The 21161-nt window shown below is 42.9% G+C and overlaps 1 protein-coding gene across 1 annotated transcript; it reads left to right on the top strand.

The window, feature by feature from the left end:
* The first annotated feature begins 1123 nt into the window (after window positions 1-1123).
* Window positions 1124-20185, top strand: atp23 (ATP23 metallopeptidase and ATP synthase assembly factor homolog). The gene is made up of 6 exons (XM_068051184.1): window positions 1124-1392; window positions 7848-7893; window positions 9288-9369; window positions 15125-15262; window positions 18820-18903; window positions 19890-20185. Exons 1-6 carry the CDS (start codon window positions 1242-1244, stop codon window positions 20091-20093), a joined length of 705 nt encoding a protein of 234 aa, XP_067907285.1. The 5' UTR covers window positions 1124-1241; the 3' UTR covers window positions 20094-20185.
* Window positions 20186-21161: the final 976 nt, after the last annotated feature.

Here is a 21161-nt window from a genome sequence, read left to right as displayed (position 1 = left end):
GCATGAGAGCAGGGGGGAGTGTTGAAATGGCAAGCAACCGGAAGCTCAGGGTCCTGCTTGCGGACTGAGCGGAGATGTTCCGCAAAGCGGTCACCCAGTCTGCGCTTGGTCTCCCCAATGTCGAGGAGACCACACTGTGAGCAGCGAATACAGTATACTACATTGAAAGAAGTACAAGTAAATCGCTGCTTCACCTGAAAGGAGTGTTTGGGGCCTGGGATAGTGAGGAGCGAGGAGGTAAATGGGCAGGTATTACACCTCCTGCGACTGCAGGGGAAGGTGCCATGGGACGGGGACGAGGTGTTGGGGGTAATGGAGGAGTGGACCAGGGTGTCGCGGAGGGAATGATCCCTTCGGAATGCTGACAGGGGAAGGGAGGGGAAGATGCGACTGGTAGTGGCATCACGCTGGAGGTGGCGGAAATGACGGAGGATGATCCTTTGGATATGGAGGCTGATGGGGTGGAAAGTGAGTAAAGCTGTGTAAAACTCGGTCTATAAATGAAGACTACATCACAATATGCAGTGGGGTAAGGCCCTTGCCACCGAAAAACCTCTAGGTAAAGAAATTTGGATATGGTATACAGTATGTCCACTTTTAAAAGTTGCTAGTGCAATATTGCTTGTTGACAGATAAACGAACATCTGTTGGTATCAGCAACATGGAATAGGCACAGGCATGATGGGCCGAATGGCCTCCTTCTGTGCTGTAACATATGATATGCAAATAAATGCAAACGGTGCAGTTTTATACGGCTCCAGAGGCTAAGTGGTTTACAACTGTGGGCCCCACCCAAAAGGAAAGAAAAAGCATGAACGCGCCTGCTAGAGGCTGAAATGAGAAATGGGGTGTCAATATATCTGCTCAATTCTCGAAAAAGATATCCTCCTATCCCAGCATGCTCCGCTGCTGCTGGGTGACGTCATTGAGAAACTGGTCTATCCAGGCGACACTGGGTGACGCCACTCCATCACGTACGACATAGCTGCCAATCACATCTCGCCTCAATATACACATGCGCATTGGATATATTCTATTTTTAAAATATTTTTTAAAAACATAAAAATTCTTTTCAACTGTATCATTTTGAGTCACAGGACGGATCTAAAAAATAACTATGTCGATATTTTTGGTGTTTTTTTTTCCTGGCAAAGTTTTGACCTTTCACCCCTTCAATGGCGGCGCGCTGTTAGACCTCTGCGGAGCGTTTGTCGTTTAATTAATAAAAGAAAAGGTCGGCGATGGATAAAGGCCTGGACAAGGAGGAGGATTACGGCTACAGTTTATTTCCTGAGCATCAGACTGGGAAACCAAAGAAAGGCTTGTTGGCGGAGAGCATCTTAACTTTTAATCACAAGTGTCAGGTGATGCTGCAGGTGGCCTTGGACACCAGTAAGTGCAGAGGTAGCAAGAGTCTGACTTCACCCTGGAGATACCCACAGCCCTCCTCTTCATACCATCACATCATTAAACTCCTGCCTCTACTACTACTGTCTAATGACCGGGATGTCCAGTTTGGCACTCCATTCCATGGCCTTCTGAGGTGCAGTCTAAAGAACTAACACCTCATCGCTGACTCAACAGTGGAAGAACAGAGTGGGGAAATGAAGCATTTCCCACAACAGATCTTAGTAGGCAGGTTGACATGATGTACCCCCACCTCACCCCAGTTTGGGACTTGTGGCCACAATCGCACATTGACTCGTCCATTTGGCTTCCACTTGCGGAGCAGGTGGTCGCATTGTCCGTGCCTTGTTGTGGAGCCACTTTAGCGCTGACCACTGTATTTGAAGGAATTCAAAGTCAGGGACCTCTGCTGTTGGCTCAATGATGAGGTATTGGTTCTTTATGCCGCATATGCCCCACAGTTCCAGCCATCTGGATAGTGAGTTGATACCAGTTGCATGTTACTAAACTTTTTTTTTTAAAAGGCCGCTTCTTGTGTCAATGGCATTGTCAATATTGTCAATTGTGGGTTGGAACGTTACTTAGAATATACAGTTCAGAAACAGACCATTCAGCCGAACTAGTCCGTGCTGGTGTTTATACTCCACATATGTCTCATCCCATTGTAGCTATCTCATCTCAGCCTGTCCCTTTGCTCTCTTATACTTGTCTAGTTTTGTTTCGAAAGTGTTATGACCGCTCAGGACAAAGCCCCCAATCAAAATATATGATTCTGATCACAGTAGGAGTGATGCACTGTCAATTCAGTCCTGTCGCTCTACAGGTCGCATCCTATTTCTTCAAACTTTCCCAAATCAGAAAAAGCAGCCAAATTGATCAGTCTAGTAACACCAAATGAAGGGAACCAACCCAGGTATCTAGATATCAACAAATCAACTATTTATTTAAAAAAAATAAAAATCTTAAACACTATTAAGATAAACCAATATCTAAAGACCTTATAACTTCTTATTTAAAAATCTAACTCCCTTATTTGCATACATATACTTGGTTTTAAATTAGCTAACCGAAAAATAGAAAGAAAAGTCTTTGCAGATTATGCTCCTGACGAATGGTCTTCTAATACAACACAGTCAAAGTTCACTTGCAGTCGTCCAAGCTCCGATGAGAAAAGGGTCCTTCCAGAGATAGGGGTTCAACAGTTTGACTGTTGTAATATTAAACTCTTTTTTCCCAAAGATGGACACCGCAGATATCAATAATTTGTGGTGAGAGACAAAAGCTTTTTTTTCTTATTTCTTTAAGGAATTAATTTGGCTTGAAGCTTTGTAGAATTTTGAGAGAGAGAAATAAATCAGCTGCTTTTCCTTCAGTTTAAATTGTCTTAGGGAGCTCTCCTTCCTTCACTTGCTGGAACAGTCTGTCTCAGCCAATTTTTAAAAGTCAAAATTGCAACATTGAATCTCTGTTTTCCCTCTCTGTATGGCTGTTGCCTGGCAACCAGAATGCACTGTCTCTGGACATTTCTTAAAGATGCACTGATCTCTTTACACTCTTAAAGGCGCGCCGCAATATTTCCGTGGAAAGAAAAAAAAACACAGGATCAAGACAAAAGCATCTAAGCCAGTTGCCTCAATCGCTTTTCCCCCCTTGTCCAGTCTCTTTCCACACACATCCACAACTCTTCCAACACCCTCCTCCTCCACTTTAGCAGTTTCCAGTTTCCTGGCCCGAACCGTCTCCTTTTCACCATGCCACCCAATCCCTCTAAAACCTCCATCCCCCACCAGAATGGCCTAAGGGCCCTCTGCTTCTTCCTTGAACAGAGGCTCAACCAGCACCCATCCAGCATGACCCTCCTCTGTCTGATTGAGCGTTTCCTCACATTGAACAACTTCTCCTTTGACTCCACTCACTTCCTCCGAATAAAAGTTGTTGCTATAGAAACCTGTATGGAGCCTAGCTAAGCCTGTCTTTGTGGGACATTCTTTGTTCCAGTCCTACTTGTGTCCCCTCCCTTAACTTTTTTTCCCAGTACATTGATGACTATCAATGTTCCCTGCTCCCACTCCGAACTGGAAAATTTTATCAACTTTACTTCCAATTTCCACCCTTCCTTCGCCTTCTCATGGTTCATCTCTGACTCTTCCCTTCCTTTCATTTCCTTTGTTTCTCAACCTTTCCCCAGAAACGGAGACAATTGACCAATAGCCACTTTAAGCCCACTGACTGCCACATCTATCTTAACTACATTTCCTCCTACCTTGCCTCCGGTAAGGACTCTATTCAATTTTGTCAGGTTCTCCATTGCCTTTCCAACTGTTCTGACGATGCCACGTTCCATACTAGTCCTTCTGATATGTCTTCCTTTTTCCTGCTGTGAGGAGCCCCCTCCACTGTGGTTGACAGGACTCTTGACTGCTTCCATTCCATTTCCCACACTTCTACTCTCACCCTTTCCCCCACCCTTCCCAGGGTTATCTTTGTACTCAACTTCCACCCCACCTGCTTCCACAGTTAACTAACCATTCTCTGCCATTTCAGCCACCTCCAAACACATCTTCCCCTCCCCTTTCAGCATTCTGAAGGGGCCATTCCCTTTGCAACACCCTGGTTCAGCCTTAATCACTCCTAACAGCCCATCCCCTTCCCATGACACCTTCCCATATAGGCACAGGAGATGCAACACCTGTCCTTTTACCTCCATTATCCAGGATACCAAACACCCCTTCCAGGCGAAACAGCGATTTTCTTACGCTTCTTACAATTTAATGTACTGTATTTGCTGCTCACAATGCAGTCTCCTCTACATTGGGGAGAGCAAAGGCAGATTAGGTGACTACTTTGCGGAACACCTCAGTTCAGTTTGCAAGTGTGACCCCGCACTTCAGGTGGCCTGTTGTTTTAATTTTCTGCCCAACTCCCACGCTGACCTCTCCGTCCTCCGCCTCCTACACTATTCCAGTGAACCTCAGCATAAGCTCAAGGAACAGCACCTCATCTTTCGATAAGGCACTTTTCAGCCTTCCAGACTCAACATTGAATTCAACAATTTCAGATTATAACCTCTGCCTCCATTTTTCCAGACACCAGCTTCGTGTGATGTTCTGCTATTACCATTTACACCTCCTCTAAACCCATCTTTTGTTTCTTTACTTGTCCCATTATCATTTTCTATTGTCTTGCTCCATTGTCCCTTTTTTCTATTGATAGCTCCTGCCTTCCAACCTATCACAGACCTTCCCTTTTGTTCTTTCCCTCCCTCCCCTTTTTCTGCCTCTGTGCTTGCTTAAAACTGTTATTTCTATAACATTTTCCATTTCTATTGAAAGGTCATCAACCGTTGAAACGTTAACTCTGTTCCTCTCACCACAGATGCTGCCTGACTTGTTGAGTATTTTCAGCATTTTCTGTTTTAATTGCCTCAACCATTTCCTTGGTATGAGCACCACGTTCCACTCGCTCTCTGAGTAAAGACATTTGTTCTTCTTTCCCTATTGAATTTATTAGTAACTCTTACATTTATGGCCCCTAGTTTCCCGTTGGTCTAATCTTAGCCACTAATCATAACCCTAATCTCACACCACTGACCCTTACTAGTAACCTTAACGCTGAATCATGTGTCGTTAATAGTGATTTCTGACCTTGGCACCAACCCATAGTCCTAATATTAACTTAGTTGTATCCACTCACTCCAAATCACAGATCATAAACCTTAACACCAAACCACACATTGTCAATAGTGATGGTGCCATTATTGACGATGCAGGCCAACTATATTGTCAATAGTCATTCCGTTTTTTAAAAAAAGTCAGCATGTTTTAAAGAAATTGTGATTGTCCTGAACGCAGCTCATGTGGTCCTATTTTATCAGCTGTGGGTTAAAGAGATTGTAATGAAATCAGAGGAGAAATAACTTGTCCGAGCCACTGAGCATAGCAGCACAAACTGGAATTAATGCACAATGTTGAGTTGCATGATCACTAACTCACCTTGAGTTAATGATTTTTTGCAGAAGACCAGTGAGACTGTGTGGTGAATACTTGTCAACCCACTTGCAATTCTGTTAGGTTAAATTGCTCTAAAACTGCTTTATACGATGAATAATTTTGAAGTGCAGTAACATTGCTCGAGCCACCTTGAGATGAATGACCAGTTAATGTGTGTTTTTGGGGGGTGTTGCCTGAGGGAGGAATATCGCAAGGAAACCAGGAGAACTCCCCTTTTTTCATTCGTTGAACATGTTCTTTAATGTTCCACCTCAACTACTGGAACAGGCAGAATGGGATTTCAGCTTAACACCCTATTCAAAGGGCCTCCAATTATGCATTTAGCACCTCCACAAGTCTTTGCAGTTGAACCATCCTCATTCAGCAAAATCTCTGGATAGGCCAAGTCGGCTTTGAGATGCTTGTGATGTTCTGATAGCAAATAATGTTGAGGTGTGGTCACCTGCATGATCCTACCCTGAGGCATATAAATAGCTGAGTAGCTCCGTGGATCAGCAATTTGTTTTCCCTGCAAAATAAATCTTGTCTCAAGGAACCGTAGAGGAAGCTTGGTTTGTTGGGCTAGGGGAAGGGAGAATGAGACAGAGGTAGCTGAACGGATGATCTCAGTTTTAGTGACAAAGCAGTCCAGGAGATCCTTCCACTTGTAGGACGTGAGGGAGCAGCAGAAAGGAACTTAAGGAGATGTTTGGTAGTTAGGAACATAAGAATAGGAGAAGGCTATTCAACCTATTGAGCCCCTTCTTCCAGTCAGTTGGATCAAGGCTGATCTGTATCTTGACTTCACCTAGCCATCTTGGTTCCCTAAATCTTCATACCCTTGCCTAACAAAAACCTATCAGTCTCAGTTTTGAAATCTTCAATTGACCTAGTCTCAACAGCTTATTTATTTATTTAGAGATACAGCACTGAAACAGGCCCTTCGGCCCACCGAGTCTGTGCCGACCAACAACCACCCATTTATACTAATCCTACATTAGCCCCATATTCCCTACCACATCCACACCTTTCTCCTACCACCTACCTACACTAGGGGCAATTTACAATGGCTAATTTACCTATCAACCGGCAAGTCTTTGGCTGTGGGAGGAAACCGGAGCACCCGGCAGAAACCCACGCAGTCACAGGGAGAACTTGCAAACTCAGCACAGGCAGTACCCAGAACTGAACCCGGGTCGCTGGAGCTGTGAGGCTGCGGTGCTAACCACTGCGCCACTGTGCCGCCCACAGTTGGAGGAGGGAGATCCAGATTTTCACTACCTTTTGTGTGGAGCAATTCTTTCTAACATCACCCTAAACAGCCTAGCTGCAATGTTAAAATTATGCTCCCTTGTTCTGGACTCCCCCACCAGAGGAAATAGTTTCTCTCTATCTGCTCTATTAACTCCTTTGATCATCTTAACACATCAATCAGATCATCCCTTACTCTTCGATACTTAACCAATAAAAGCCTAGACTATACAAGCTGTCCTCACAATTTAACCCTTTTAGCTCCATTATCATTCCATTCAACTTGCGCTGCATCTCCTGCAAAGCCAAAGAGAAGTCGGGGTCATCTTTACATGATGCAAGGATGATGTACCAATTGTGCACCACAAATGTTCAAATCTGCATCCCTTGGAGTTAAGGGAGCGAAGGTGATTGCTGTACCTAGAGGAAAGACCAGTGTGGGAGAGAATAAGAGGACAAGGGTATCGAAGGTGGAAGTTGATGCCATGATTGAGTGGAACAGTAGCTGCAGAAGTATTATGGTGACTGTTAAATATGAATGTGGTGAAGGTTTCTTTTTTTTTATTATTCATTCATGGGATGTGGGTGTTGCTGGCTAAGCCAGCATTTATTGCCCATCCCTAATTGCCCTTGAGAAGGTGGTGGTGCGCTTCCTTCTTGAACCGCTGCAGTCCATGTGTGGTAGGTACACCCACAGTGCTGTTAGGAAGGGAGTTCCAGGACTTTGACCCAGCAACAGTGAAGGAACGGCGATATAGTTCCAAGTCAGGATGGTGTGTGACTTGGAGGGGAACTTGCAGGTGGTAGTGTTACCATGCATTTTCTGCCCTTGTCCTTTTAGTTGGTTAAAGACTTGACTGTTGGGAGTTGGAAAGTTCTGCTGTAAGTGATTTGGGGGAGAGTACATTTAAGCACTAAATTCACCAAAACACTTGGCTCTCTTTCAACTTCATCCTTGGCTATCTGAATGTCATCCCAATAGTACTTAGATTGCTCAATTTTCTTCTGAGTTATAATCATTACGTGTATTTAATTTAGCCTGCCATTGTTCTGTCGTATTTTAACCCAACTAATTTTGTAGTTCCTGAGCTGCCTTTTTTTAGAATGAACTACAAGTTTGATCAAGTTGTGTTAAGTTTCTAACTCCAAGTTAATGGTTAGCTTGAAGTCATGCTCAACATTGTAGTCTGTTTTCTACAGGTCCATATGCAAAACTTCTGGTAGATGCCATGAAAGGTTCAGGATGGTAAGTTTAATCTTCCAAATTAAGCTGCTTTTAACATTCATCAAACTCATATGTCTACATTATTCTAAACTTGTATAGAAATTTGTTTTTTTAACCACTGTATATAACTATTAATTTGATCCTAATGCACCGAATTGCAAAGAGATGGAAGTTCAGATTAACTGTAAGATGCGCATCATCAAGGAGCCGTACAGAAAATAAAATTTTTGGCAAATGTATTCCAATAACAATTGTTAGCTCCTGATTACACTGGAAGATTCCTTATCCAGCCTCCAGTCTGAAGAGAAAATGCTGGTGTTTTAAATGCTTTGAATTTATTGCGCAGCTGCCAACTTGGGAGGTTTATATGGATTGCGGCATTTTAGTGGAGCTATGGGAGGCCATCTGCTTGGCCTATGTGTGATTCACACTAACTTACTCTACCCTGTCGCCCTGGGTATTAGTTGCAAGGCGGCCATCATCTGCAGTAACAGTTGTAACTATCTTTCTTACTCAGACTGTACATGTTTATACTTTCCAGAGTTCATTTAAATTATATAAATCCTCTTTTTTTTAAAAAAAGGTCGTAGTCTACATAATGCAATATAATATTGACAAAGAAATCCATTTAGATTGTAGCCACATACAGGAATTCTTGGAGCTGAATTAAACCTACACAGTATAACAAATAAAAATCCCCAGAATGTTGTCACTGTTTCTCCACAGACAGAGCATGGGTCCAGAAAACTGTAAATGATACACACAATAGCTGCCACCCATCCCCCCTCCACTACTTTTCTCTGGATCAGTACTTGCTTAAAAATCTTTTCATCTTTAACATCTTCCAGTTCTGATGAAACGGCGGCACAGTGGCGCAGTGGTTAGCACCGCAGCCTCACAGCTCCAGGGACCCGGGTTCGATTCCAGGTACTGCCTGTGTGGAGTTTGCAAGTTCTCCCTGTGTCTGCGTGGGTTTTCTCCGGGTGCTCCGGTTTCCTCCCACAAGCCAAAAGACTTGCAGGTTGATAAGTAAATTGGCCATTATAAATTGTCACTAGTGTAGGTAGGTGGTAGGGAAATATAGGGACAGGTGGGGATGTTTGGTAGGAATGTAGGATTAGTATAAATGGGTGGTTGATGTTCGGCACAGACTCGGTGAGCCGAAGGGCCTGTTTCAGTGCTGTATCTCTAATCGAAACGTCATCAAGCTGAAACACTGGGCCTGATTCTAACTCTGTGCAAGTTAAAATCTCAGCTATTAAATCTGTTTCTCTCTCAACGTTTGCTGCCTGACTTCCAGTGTTTCCAGTATTTGTTTTTATTTCAGATTTCCAGCATATACAGTATTTATCTTTTGCTTTAGATGACTGTAGCAAGAGCAGTTAAATAATACTTACAATATTTTGTATCTTCAGCACTATTTATAAGGATCGTCACTTTTCCTGCGAAGATTGTGATGGAACAGTCAGTGGAGGTTTTGATGCTGAAATATCACAGGTGGGTAATGTACCTGTAATCATAATATGATACAGTGTAGAAGAGGCATTTCGGTGCATCATACTAGTCTTTGAAAGAGCTATCCAATTCATCCCAATCCCCTGCTCCTACCCTATAGCCTTGTAAATTTTTCCCCTTCAAGCACTTATCCAATTCTCTTTTGAATATTACTATTGAATCTGCTTCCACCACCCATTCAGGTAGTGTATTTCAGATTACAACAACTCGCTGTGCAAAAGCAAATGTAAAAACAAATGCCACCTCTGATTCTTTTGCCAATTGTCTTAAATCTGTATCCTCTTACTGACCTTTTTGCCACTAGAGACAGTTTTTTCTTATTTCCTCTATCAAACGATTCATGATTTTGAACACCTCTATCAGATCTCCAATTAACCTTCTGTACTCTAAGGAGGACAATGCCAGCTTCTCAAATCTCTTGACGTAACCAAAGTCCCTCATTCCTGATACCATTGTAGTAAGGCCTTGACATCCTCCCTAAAAGTGAAATAATGATGGCATATATATGAAATGCATGTGTTTAAACGCTGTTGTCTATGTAAAATGTTAAAAATTATTATTAACACTAAAGATGCATATAACCGAGAAGAGATGAGTTGCAGAGAGGCTATTATCCCAGAGGCTTCTGATCTACCGCCAGATGTGACCCATCCAAAGTTGCTGGCAACTGGCATTTTGTGATGCAAATATGCAGATTTACAGAAATATGGAAAATAACCAGAAATTCTTTCAAGTTACATGGTTTTACTCAGTTGCAATAAGTTAATATAGTGTGTTTCATGTAAACGATTAAGACAGAAGTTGATTTTAAAGTGGGCTGAGAGGAGAGGCTTGGGACTCTCACTGTTCAATTGGTGGCACATGCCAGCTAAACAGCCTCGCTCCACCCAAATACTGTTTGTAATTTTTTCTGAGGGCAACGCTTCTGGTCACTCTCATATAATGTGCCCCTTACTCATCGTAATGCTGTTATTTCCTCGTTAAAACACCTCAAGGTAAATATTTCTCAGTACAGATGTTTAATGAACTAGTCTAGAATTTTAAGGGAAATTCCCCTGGTATTTTAGCAAAGTCATTACCTGTTTTCTTTAAATTGAATCTAGAATTGATGGCCTCAGGCATATTAAGGCACTGAGTGCCAAATCAGCGTAACACTAAGAGAAAAAGAAGTATAATTTAATTTCATTTACATAAAATAGTGATAGATATGGAAATTACTTCACATGCTTCATAACACTCACAGGTCCATGCAATTTTATAAACCACACAGATATTGTATTTCAAGTTTACAGTGCACTTCACTGGTGGGATTTGGTTCTTTTAGTCCCTTTCTGCAGCACAACATAGGACATAGTGAAAATGCAGTGCTTCTCATTTCCAGACTATTATACTTTCAAGTTGAAATAAGTGTGTGGCCTTAATAAAACAAAGAAAGAAAATAACACCAGAAAAAAGGATTTCACTAGTGTAAGGACATTATTGAAATGACTTTGTTGGGTATTGGTATAAGCTTATTAATGCCCCATTTATAACAGCAAAGGAATTCCTTACAAATGCAATGAACATACTATAAATGCCAACCTTACAAAAGCAGTGTGACCGCTTTGCGGAGCACCTCCGTTCAGCGTGCAAGCGTGACCCTGAGCGTGAGCTTGTCATTTTAACTCTCCACCTTGCTCCCACTCTGACCTTTCTGTCCTTGGCTTGCTACAGTGTTCTAATGAAGTTCAACGCAAGCTCGAAAAGCACCTCCTATTTCGACTGTGTACTTTATAGACTTCCGGAATGAACATCGAGTTCAGCCATTTTAGATCGTAACCCCTGCCCCCATTTTGTTTTGTTTTTCCTTGCTGGTTTGTTTCTTTTCCCCCTCTGCTTTCTCTCTTATTTTGTTTTCTATTCAGGATTCTACCAGACACACTTTTGTTCCTTTACTTGACCCATCACCACTCCCTTTGGCCTTGCACCATGAAATCTTTTGTCATGTACTCTCTCTTGCCCTCCATCCTATCACAGAACTTCCCTTTTGTTCTTCTTCTCAACCTCCCCACTTTCACTTGCTCAAAACCTATTACATTTCTAACTTTTCCCATTTCTGATGAAAGGTCTGTTATAGTCAAGGTGAGGAAGGGGTTATAGTTGCCCCTCTTATTTGACCGCAACAGGATTTATGTCTTTTAAACAATGGTTGTGCTTAACACCTCAGTGAGTGTTTTACCTTTTACCTTTAATGTGACCGTGAAAGAACCAATCGGACAGGTTTTCTTGAGTTTAAACAATAAAGAGGTAGGTTAATTATACTCGACAAGCTAAACCCAATCTAAAATAATAAAAAATATGCTACTCAGTCATGCACACATTCACACGAGGATCTCACACACACACACACACATACACACACACAAATAGATTACAAAGTGGAAAGTAGGTTTTTTGGTTGGATTAAAGTCCAGAATAAGCAATTACACAGTTTGAGGTTGGGTGATTTGGTGGTCTTCCGGGTGAAGTTGTATTCTTAAAGTCTTTGGCTGGTCAAAGTGCACTTTGTGGCCTGCCCGCTTTGCTCAGCGTTTTCTTGGAGGCAGGCTTGTAGGTGGCTCTCTCTTCCCCTGGTTTCTGTTTGTAGCAGTCTGTAGGCTTGGCGGGTCCACAGTCGCAGATGGTTTCCAAACATGATGTTTCCTGGGGAGAGAGAAAGGGAGACACACAGCCTTCTCTGCTGCTGCAGTCTCAGTTACTGCTTGTCTCTTTGTGTGTAACAAAACTCCCAGTTTTACACAGCCTGGGGAGACAGTCACATGGTTCTCTCAATCCCCTTTGTTTTTATTGAGGTCCAAAGTCTAAAACCCAAAACCTCTTTTAGGTTGTATTGCAGGACGTCTCCACCTATGAGATGGCATTGAATGTCCAGCTAATGAGGGTGATCTGGATAATCTACTCAGTTAGCCAATGCATTTTCCTGACTGGGCTTCTTGTTAGACTTGTGTTTCCAATTCAATCTCCTGGTATTTCAAATGCAAATTGCGGTAGCCATCTTGGTTGTCAGTTTTTTAAAAAGTTAACTGTCAGATTTTTCCATTAAAAGTTTAATGTAAATTTCCAACCGATGAATTAGTATTTCTCATTTGGCATATAGTGATTTCTTGACAGGTCACTGACCTGAATCATTGCAGTGGAATTTTATGCTCTCCCCTGTGGCGGGTTTGGGGGCGGGGAGAGCATAACATCAGGTGGGATAGTGTCGGGGGCAGGGGTGGGGGTGTATCCCGCCTCTGCCAGAATTTAGTCCAGGGCCTGTGAAGGGCCTTACCGTCTCGCCACCAATTGATACCCTTAACTGGGAATTATCCCCTAATTAAGGGCCTCTTCCCATCGTAGCTGCAGTTAGCCATGCGATGGACAGCCCTGTCCCCGCACAGGAAGCACGGCACGAAAATCTGTGTGGCCGCTTTCTGGCTCCGGGTGGGGTCCCTCATTAAAAGGCACATAGCACCTGAATCGGGAAAGGGAGGGCCACCCCCGTCACCCTTGTTGCCAACCCCCTCCCCTGTGACCCCCACCCTGCGAGACCCCTTCCGCCCTGACTTACCTGAGGTCTGGTTCCAGTGACACTCCTTGGCCTCTGGTAGGGTCACCCCTCGCAGCAGCCACCACCTCTTTGGTGGCACTGCAGCTGCCATCCTCTGATTGGCTGGTAGCTCTCCAAGGGCGGGCCTTCCGGTAAAGAGGCAATGCAGGGATATCGGCGTCGGTTTCCCCAGACATCAAAATCCCTGCCGCAGGATAAAATTCCCACCATTAACTCTGTTTTTCTCTCCACAGATGCTGCCAGGCCTATTTCCAGCATTTTCTGTTTTTTATTTCAAGCCAAATTTTTATTCAAGTTAATTGTACTCTTATTTTGTATGTGCAAAGGTTCACAAATATTCCTCACCCGCTGCTGATTTTCTACATAAAAGCTGTAAAGCTTACAGGAAAATGACAAAAAAATTAAAAAAGTAAACCTAGTTTTATTTCCCTCCCGAGATGGGCAGGTGACCTCCCACTACTTTTCTGTAACAGACAACAGCTTTGTCAAATGATTTCTTTTTGCTTTAATTAAACTCAGAATCATAGAATTTACAGCTCAGAAACAGGCTATTCAGCCTGTCGCAATTGTGCTCCACGTGAGCCTCCCCCCACCCTACTTCATCAAACCCTATCAGCATATTCTTCCATTCTGCACCTTCCTGTACTTAGCTAGTTTCCCCATAAAGGCATCATGTTAACAACAACAAAGTTAATGATGATAACTGACAATAAAGTGTGTAACATGAGCATGGAAGCAAAACACTCAGTTTACAGCTTTAACAAATCAATTTTTTTCTAGTATTAATGGTTTTAAAAAGTAAGAAGTGGTGCCTGTCTTGATTTGCATACAGTACTTGAACTTGTGACTTCATCTGATTTTCTTCACCCTCCACTCCCCTCAATTGTGTCACTGTGGTTATAATTGATGCCCCAGCATCTTTCACGGTGCTGTAGATAATGCAGAGAATCAACAGCTTTTGCCCTCATGTGGGAGAACATTCATTGTAGTTATTGGTTGTTGGCTCACTTTGGCTTTTGTCTGGACATGTGCCAGTTTAAGAGTTTAAAGTTTAGTGTGTCTTCTCCTGAGCTGATGCAACCACTGAAAGAATCTTTTGGGCCTCCTTATCTCGAGAGAGAATGGATACGCGCCTGGAGGTGGTCAGTGGTTTGTGAAGCAGCGCCTGGAGTGGCTATAAAGGCCAATTCTAGAGTGACAGGCTTTTCCACAGGTGCTGCAGAGAAATTTGTTTGTCGGGGCTGTTGCACAGTTGGCTCTTCCCTTGCGCCTCTGTCTTTTTTCCTGCCAACTACTAAGTCTCTTCGACTCGCCACATTTTAGCCCCGTCTTTATGGCTGCCCGCCAGCTCTGGCGAACGCTGGCAACTGACTCCCACGACTTGTGATCAATGTCACAAGATTTCATGTCGCGTTTGCAGATGTCTTTATAGCGGAGACATGGACGGCCGGTGGGTCTGATACCAGTGGCGAGCTCGCTGTACAATGTTTTCTTTGGGGATCTTGCCATCTTCCATGCGGCTCACATGGCCAAGCCATCTCAAGCGCCGCTGACTCAGTAGTGTGTACAAGCTGGGGGTGTTGGCCGCCTCGAGGACTTCTGTGTTGGAGATACGGTCCTGCCACCTGATGCCAAGTATTCTCCAGAGGCAGCGAAGATGGAATGAATTGAGACGTCGCTCTTGGCTGACATACGTTGTCCAGGCCTCGCTGCCGTAGAGCAAGGTACTGAGGACACAGGCCTGATACACTCGGACTTTTGTGTTCCGTGTCAGTGCGCCATTTTCCCACACTCTCTTGGCCAGTCTGGAATACAGACTTTTAAATGCATGCTGCTGACCAGTGCACTTAATTGGTTATTAAAATATGCCTGTGGATAACTTGATCTGTATTCTGTAATAACTTCATTGCACATAAACTGAAAACTTTGTGACTTACACTGCTTTCATACCTTGAAACTTCTAACACATTGTGTTACAAATTATGTTACAATATCAGTAACATTGTCATGGGTTACACTTTAAAAGTCCTGAATGTTGTACGCTGTGTAACATAGGGAAAATAATTAATCATTTACCAAGTTATCACAGCATTTTGCTGTACAGTTGTAGACTTTCTCTCATATCTTTCTTTTCTTTTTGAATTCAAGATTGTTTTATGTCAGAATAATATCCACCAGCAACAGCACATGAACCGGGTTGTGACCCACGAATTAATACATACGTTTGATCACTGCCGTGCACATGTAGATTGGTTCCACAATATAAAACACCTGGCCTGCTCAGAGGTAAGATATCCCTGGAGAAGGGGGAGGTAAAAATCTCAGGGTCTGGTAGCCTGGATTTGTCTCATAGAAGTGAATTTTTACTTTCCTTTCCTGCAGGGAGCCAGTTGGTCAGAAAGCTGGGGGGAACCTGGAATTTGGGATTCCCCCAGACAAAAACTCAACAGCTTGTCCTTGACATCACTGAGCTGTTCTCTGCCCAGAGGCCAATCTGGTTGATAGGTTTGTCCTCACTTCAAGTGAAGGTCACAGGGGCACCAAGGAGGGTGTTGATGGAGGAGATCAGGGGTGAGGGGGAAGGCAGGATTATATCGGGGCAGGGAGAGAGGAGGTGAGAGGACAGGTTGATTGGATGGGTTGCTGATCTCTGAGTGGGGGAGGGGGATTTCAGAGGTCCTGTGGTGGGGGGGGGGGTAGAATCGGAGACAGGTGAGGGGAGGTGGGGGGCAATCAGAGTCCAGGGTTGGAAGAATCAGAGGCTGGGGGGGATATCAGGGTCCTCAAGGTGGGATTGGTGGCCTCTGGGGGAAGGTCTTTGTGTGGGCAGGGGTGGGGGGGGTGGTGCCTGATTGCAGAGGCTCCTCAGGCAGGCAGCCAGGATCCAGGAAGGGCACTTACCTCCTGAATCTGCCAGGTCGTCGCCTGGAAGAACTATCGGGTTTCACTGGGTCGACAACAGTTAAAGTTGAAAAGTAGAGTGACAATGAGGCTCACAGCCTCATTAACAAATTTAAAGTTGCGACCCACCTCCTTGGGTCAGGTTGACCGCTCACCCAACCTCCGCCCTCAGTTAAAGCCAGAACTGGGCGGATTGGAGGCAGGTTTGGGTCAGGAAACGGATTTCTCAAAGTTTAACCCGTCACCTGACCCAAACCTGTCCTTATTTAGGTTAAAACTCCTCCCATAGTTTTTGTTTCTGTGTTTTTGAAATCCTCACTTTATAACACTCCCATTTTCTCAAAGGAACTGATTTCCACCTGCTGTCATAATTCAGTTTTCAGTGGCGAAGAATTAGTGCAAATATAGCCAGAATGGTAATATACTTGGAGCACAGGCTTGTCCTGGGCCAACTCGTTTGCTGATAGTTCTTAGTGCGGATTTGGATAAATGCAGGAGGCAGCCTAGTGGTTGGTAGCTCAGATAATTGTAAGAAAGGGATGGAAGTAATTGAAAGGAGTGGCACAACAGGAGGACAGAAACACTTGCTGGGGATGAATTTTCTTGATGCTCTCAACAGTGTATAAACAACGTAAGAGAATTTTTTGTGAGGTCATTTGGGTAGAAGTTATTTCTGTTGCTTGTGCATTGTTAAAATGCACTGTTAAAATCCTTGATTCCCTGGAGGGGCGATTGCAGGTTTGAATCAGTGAGGTTCTGGCTTGTGTCATGCCCTGCTGCTCACTGGGTCCAAATGATATCATTGTAGTCATAATTCTGCACAAGTACAATAAAAATATTGTCAAAACCTCCAGTGAAGTTATTAGAAAATGAAGTGAGCGAGCCGAGCACTATGTCCTCTCTAAAAAAAGCAAAGTACTGCGGATGCTGGAAATCTGAAATATTAACAGAAAATGCTGGAAATACTCAGCAGATCAGGCAACATCTGTGGAGAGAGAAGTAGAGTTAACATTTCATGTTGATGACCTTTCATCATGCCTCTCTTGCCTGTTTGTCCTCAGTCTGCACCTGAAGTGTGTAGGCTGACCTAACTAACTGTATAGCAGCTTCCAGGTAGTTCAGCTCCATATCTCCCGTTTTACACAGATTTTACACAAATGGCTTGCACCAATGGAAATCGAAAAGAGCAGAGCCAGGTAATGTGTGTAACTCCCTCTGCTGGCCACCTATTGACTGCAAATTTTTTTAAAAACTGTAACAGCAGCACGACTTATTTTGAGGAAAGTCTAAGCCGCAGTTTTTGGAAAAACTCTGAAGTCACTTCACACCATTGGACGACATTGTCAAGACTAATTGACAGTCAGAAATACAAGGAAATGTGAAGCAGTGAGAAGCAGGAAAGTGATGAGCATCCTAGCATCCAACCCCTATTTGGCTGCGTTAACTGCAGCTGGCACAGCATGAGGTAACTGTAAGGAGAATGACCCAGTCGGGCATTCCGACCACTATCGTTATAATTTTTATTTTTATTCATTTGTGGGATGTGAACAAGGCCAGCATTTATTGCCCATCCCTAATTGCCCTTGAGAAGATGGTGGTGAGCCACCTTCTTGAACCACTGCAGTCCATGTGGTGTAGGTACACCCACACTGCTATTAGGGAGGTAGTTCCAGGATTTTGACCGAGCAACAGTGGAGAGACAGTGATATAGTTCCAAGTCAGGATGATGTGTGACTTGGAGGGGAACTTGCAGGTGGTGGTGTTCCCATGTGTCTGCTACACTTGTTCTTCAAGATGGTGGAGGTCACGGGTTTGGAAGGTGCTGTCGAGGGAGCCTTGGTGAGTTGCTGCAGTGCATCTTGTAGATGGTACACACTGCTGCCACTGTACGCCGGTGGTGACTGCTGCCACTGTGTGCCGGTGGTGGAAGGAGTGAATGTTTAAGGTAGTGGATGGGTTGCCGATCAGGTTGGCTGATTTGACCTGGATGGTGTTGAGCTTCTTGAGTGTTATTGGAGTGGCACTCATCCAGGCAAGTGGAGAGTATTCCATCACACTCCTGACTTGTGCCTTGTAGATGGTGGATGGGCTTTTTGGAGTCAGGAGATGAGTTACTCGTGTTTAAACTGATCAGTTAATTGAAAGTCTAACTAGGCCAGAAAGAAATCTGATCTGCGGTCACTTAGCCCGACTGCCTGCCTGTCTTCTGCAGCTACGTCTATGCCTGGCTGTCTCTGGAATGAAAGCATGTGATGTCTGCCAGTGCACTTGAGGCCTTCTGCGACCAGAGGGCACCAGGGATCTGGAGTGCATCATCACCCCTGGAAATGCCATCTTAATTTGAGTGGCTAAGTTCCCTTTAAAGTTTTTGACTTTTTGTTGCAGGCTATTAGTGATGCCCCTTTCAAAAAAAAAGGGGGCACCTTAGTTCCTCTTAATTGACCAACCTGTGGTTGAATCAAAAGGGGAAGAATTCTGATCTTCTGCCAGCTCAACTGGTTCCACTGGGAAAGTACTATGCGTTGAGGTTAATTAGAAACTAATTACTATTGATCTGGAAAGTTTATTTTAAATAAAACGTGATGTAGCAATGGCACCCTTCCACAGATATTGAACAGAAAGGAATGATTCATTGGTTTCTGATGCTTTAACTTGGTAACTGCTTGTAATTCTTAGACTTCTACTGCTCTTGGACAGAGGACTGTTACTAAAGCAGAAGAAATCAGCATGGAAGGACTTTTTAAAAAAAAAAAGTTACTTATTCATTGCGAGCTTCCTTATCTGCTGTTGATAGTGTATATGCCCCAAGTATGTGCAAGTGTGAAATACACTTTGCATTTGTGATACTTTGAAGAATGTCTATGACTCTATGCCAGTCATGCCAGGTGCCAGACTTCTAATATCTGCATGTGCATATGGATTGACCTTTACATTTTCAACAGATTCGAGCTGCTAATCTCAGTGGCGAATGTACCTTTGGGAATGAATTGAGTAGATTCAATTTTGGTCTAAAGCAACACCATCAAGTGAGTATGAAAATACTGTATACCACGTCACATGTGTGCTCGGAATTTCATTAGGGATTTTCCCGATCGGTCACTGTAGTTTTGGCAGAAATCCCATTTACATATCTGCCTGGGGTTTCCATTGATCTTCTGATGGTTATGGCGGCCAGTGGGGAAAATCGCTGTGGAGATTCCTGCCAGTACTATTTAAATAGAATCCTTAGCATCTAGCTTTTAAAGGTGTTTACACTCACTGATGAGACAATTGCAAGAGGTCAGTTATATACATTTTCCCCTTATAAGCATAGTATTCTAATGTATTCAATATATTCAACAGCTACAGTTAGAGTGCTCTGTTTATTCTACCATATGTGTTTAGTCTTGGCAAGATGAAATAGAAACACTCATGCCCACTTTTGTTTCTTCATCTGGTAACAAAGTTTAATGGTTGATCCATGCTTAACAAGGTAAGTATGGGTTCGACTGTTATGTGCCATTGTATTGTATTTGGAGAAACAAAATGTGTGTTATATTACACCTGCATTTGAAAAAAGATTGGTGACACAATATTCTGAACATATTATAGCCTAATCAGAAAAGGCTGTCGAGTACTCTCAGTGCTTGCTCTCTGATGGAGAGAAAGATGTCAGGTTCATCACCTCTTGCACACCTACTGAGTGTTGAGTAGAAAAGCAGCACATGTGCAGGCCAGTTCCTCTTGGGCAGGTAGAATTTCCTGCTGTGGGAGAGTGAGCATGAATTTGCGAGCATTGTAGTTGTGTAAATTGCAATGTGCTAGGGAAGGATGGAGTCTGAACCCACAAACTTTTAAGTTTTTTAAAGAGATGAAATACCTTCTAAAATAAAACAATATTCTATTTAGTCCCTACATAAAGAAAGTAATTTCACCTTTTTGTGCGTAGTATTTTGCTTAAATTGTGCTGTATAATTGTCAGAGAATTGGTTTAGAATGAGATTCTAACATTAGCCTCTGCTTTTTCACCCAGAAATGTGTGCGTGAGCGAGCCCTTCGTTCCATACTAGCTGTTCGCAAAGTCAGTAAAGAAACTGCAGAAAAAGCTGTTGATGAGGTTTTTGAAACCTGCTTTAATGACCACGAACCTTTTGGAAGAATTCCACACAATAAAAAGGACGCAAAATATGCCCATAGGGATTTTCAGAACCGGAATCGATATTATGCAAATCTTTGAGAAGATGCCAGACCTCCTAGTAATTGTGTTATAATTAATTTGTAATAAAAGTCTATGAACATTATTACACAAGTCATAGATGCTAAAATCAATTATTGTTGTGTTTTACAAATGAGTGATTTTCCCTGAATACCATTTCAGTCAACCAGTTAATAGAAATAAGCAAATCATTTGTATTTGATTGGATGTAAATCCTTTTACAGCTTCTTCTGACTTATGATTTTTAAAAATCTGTTATTTTTACTAATGTAGTTCCACTTTGTGGTATTTATGTCACATTTTACATATACCTCCTATAATTACCACAAACTAATTAAATTGTGCGAGAAAAATTAGTGTGATATAATTGGAAAGTGACTTCAGAGGACTTGCATTGTTTAAAGTGTCAATCCATACAAACTGATATTTGCTTATTCATCTTACTATAACAGTCATTATATTGTCCCTTTTCAAAGTCAAACCAGAACTTTCCGCCAGATCAGTAAGTAACTGCATCATGAGCTACTGAGCCAAGAACAAGGAAAATCCTTGGTATGGTTCGCTGGGCTGGCTGCATTTACTTTGAAGCAGCAATAGACATGCAACAATTCATATAAGGCCTGAAGTTGGCCAGGATTTTCACTCCTGCTTGCTTCTGGACCTGGGCAGGATGGGGAGAGGGAAAAAAGCAATCTTGCTTGGATGCAATGCCACACAAGGTCAAATAGCCTGTCAACATTCAGTGTCTAGATTCACGAAAAGGAGACTGACCACTTCCACATAAACCAGAGGGTTATCGATGCACACAAAGAATTCCCCAGCATAAATGGCTGAGTTCAAAAGAGGAAGATTAAACTGAGAAAGGAAAACATAAAACCAGTGCAACAACTTGCATGAATTTATTTTTAGTATAAATAGTAAATAAATATTTTTGGACTCTTGGCATATAAGCACCAACATAGAGAACAACTGCTTTCCCCAGTATTAATACTGTTAGTTGCCAATTTGCAGCTTATTTGCCCAAATGTTAAGTTAAACCTGGACATTCTCCTACATTATGCAGAGCCAGAAAAATTTAAATAATTTAAC

The sequence above is a fragment of the Heterodontus francisci genome, chromosome 18 (assembly GCF_036365525.1).
Source record: "Heterodontus francisci isolate sHetFra1 chromosome 18, sHetFra1.hap1, whole genome shotgun sequence".
In the NCBI taxonomy this organism is placed as follows: Eukaryota; Metazoa; Chordata; class Chondrichthyes; order Heterodontiformes; family Heterodontidae; genus Heterodontus; species Heterodontus francisci.
This window is presented reverse-complemented; position numbering and strand designations above follow the sequence as displayed.

What these genes read in the sequence shown, in the direction of transcription:
- atp23 (XM_068051184.1), top strand. Translation starts at nt 1,242, where the DNA reads ATGGATAAAGGCCTGGACAAGGAGGAGGATTACGGCTACAGTTTATTT. An exon ending in GCCATGAAAGGTTCAGGATG is followed by an intron (nt 7,894 to 9,287) that starts GTAAGTTTAATC and finishes TTGTATCTTCAG; the next exon opens with CACTATTTATAAGGATCGTC. An exon ending in GTCTAAAGCAACACCATCAA is followed by an intron (nt 18,904 to 19,889) that starts GTGAGTATGAAA and finishes TTTTTCACCCAG; the next exon opens with AAATGTGTGCGTGAGCGAGC.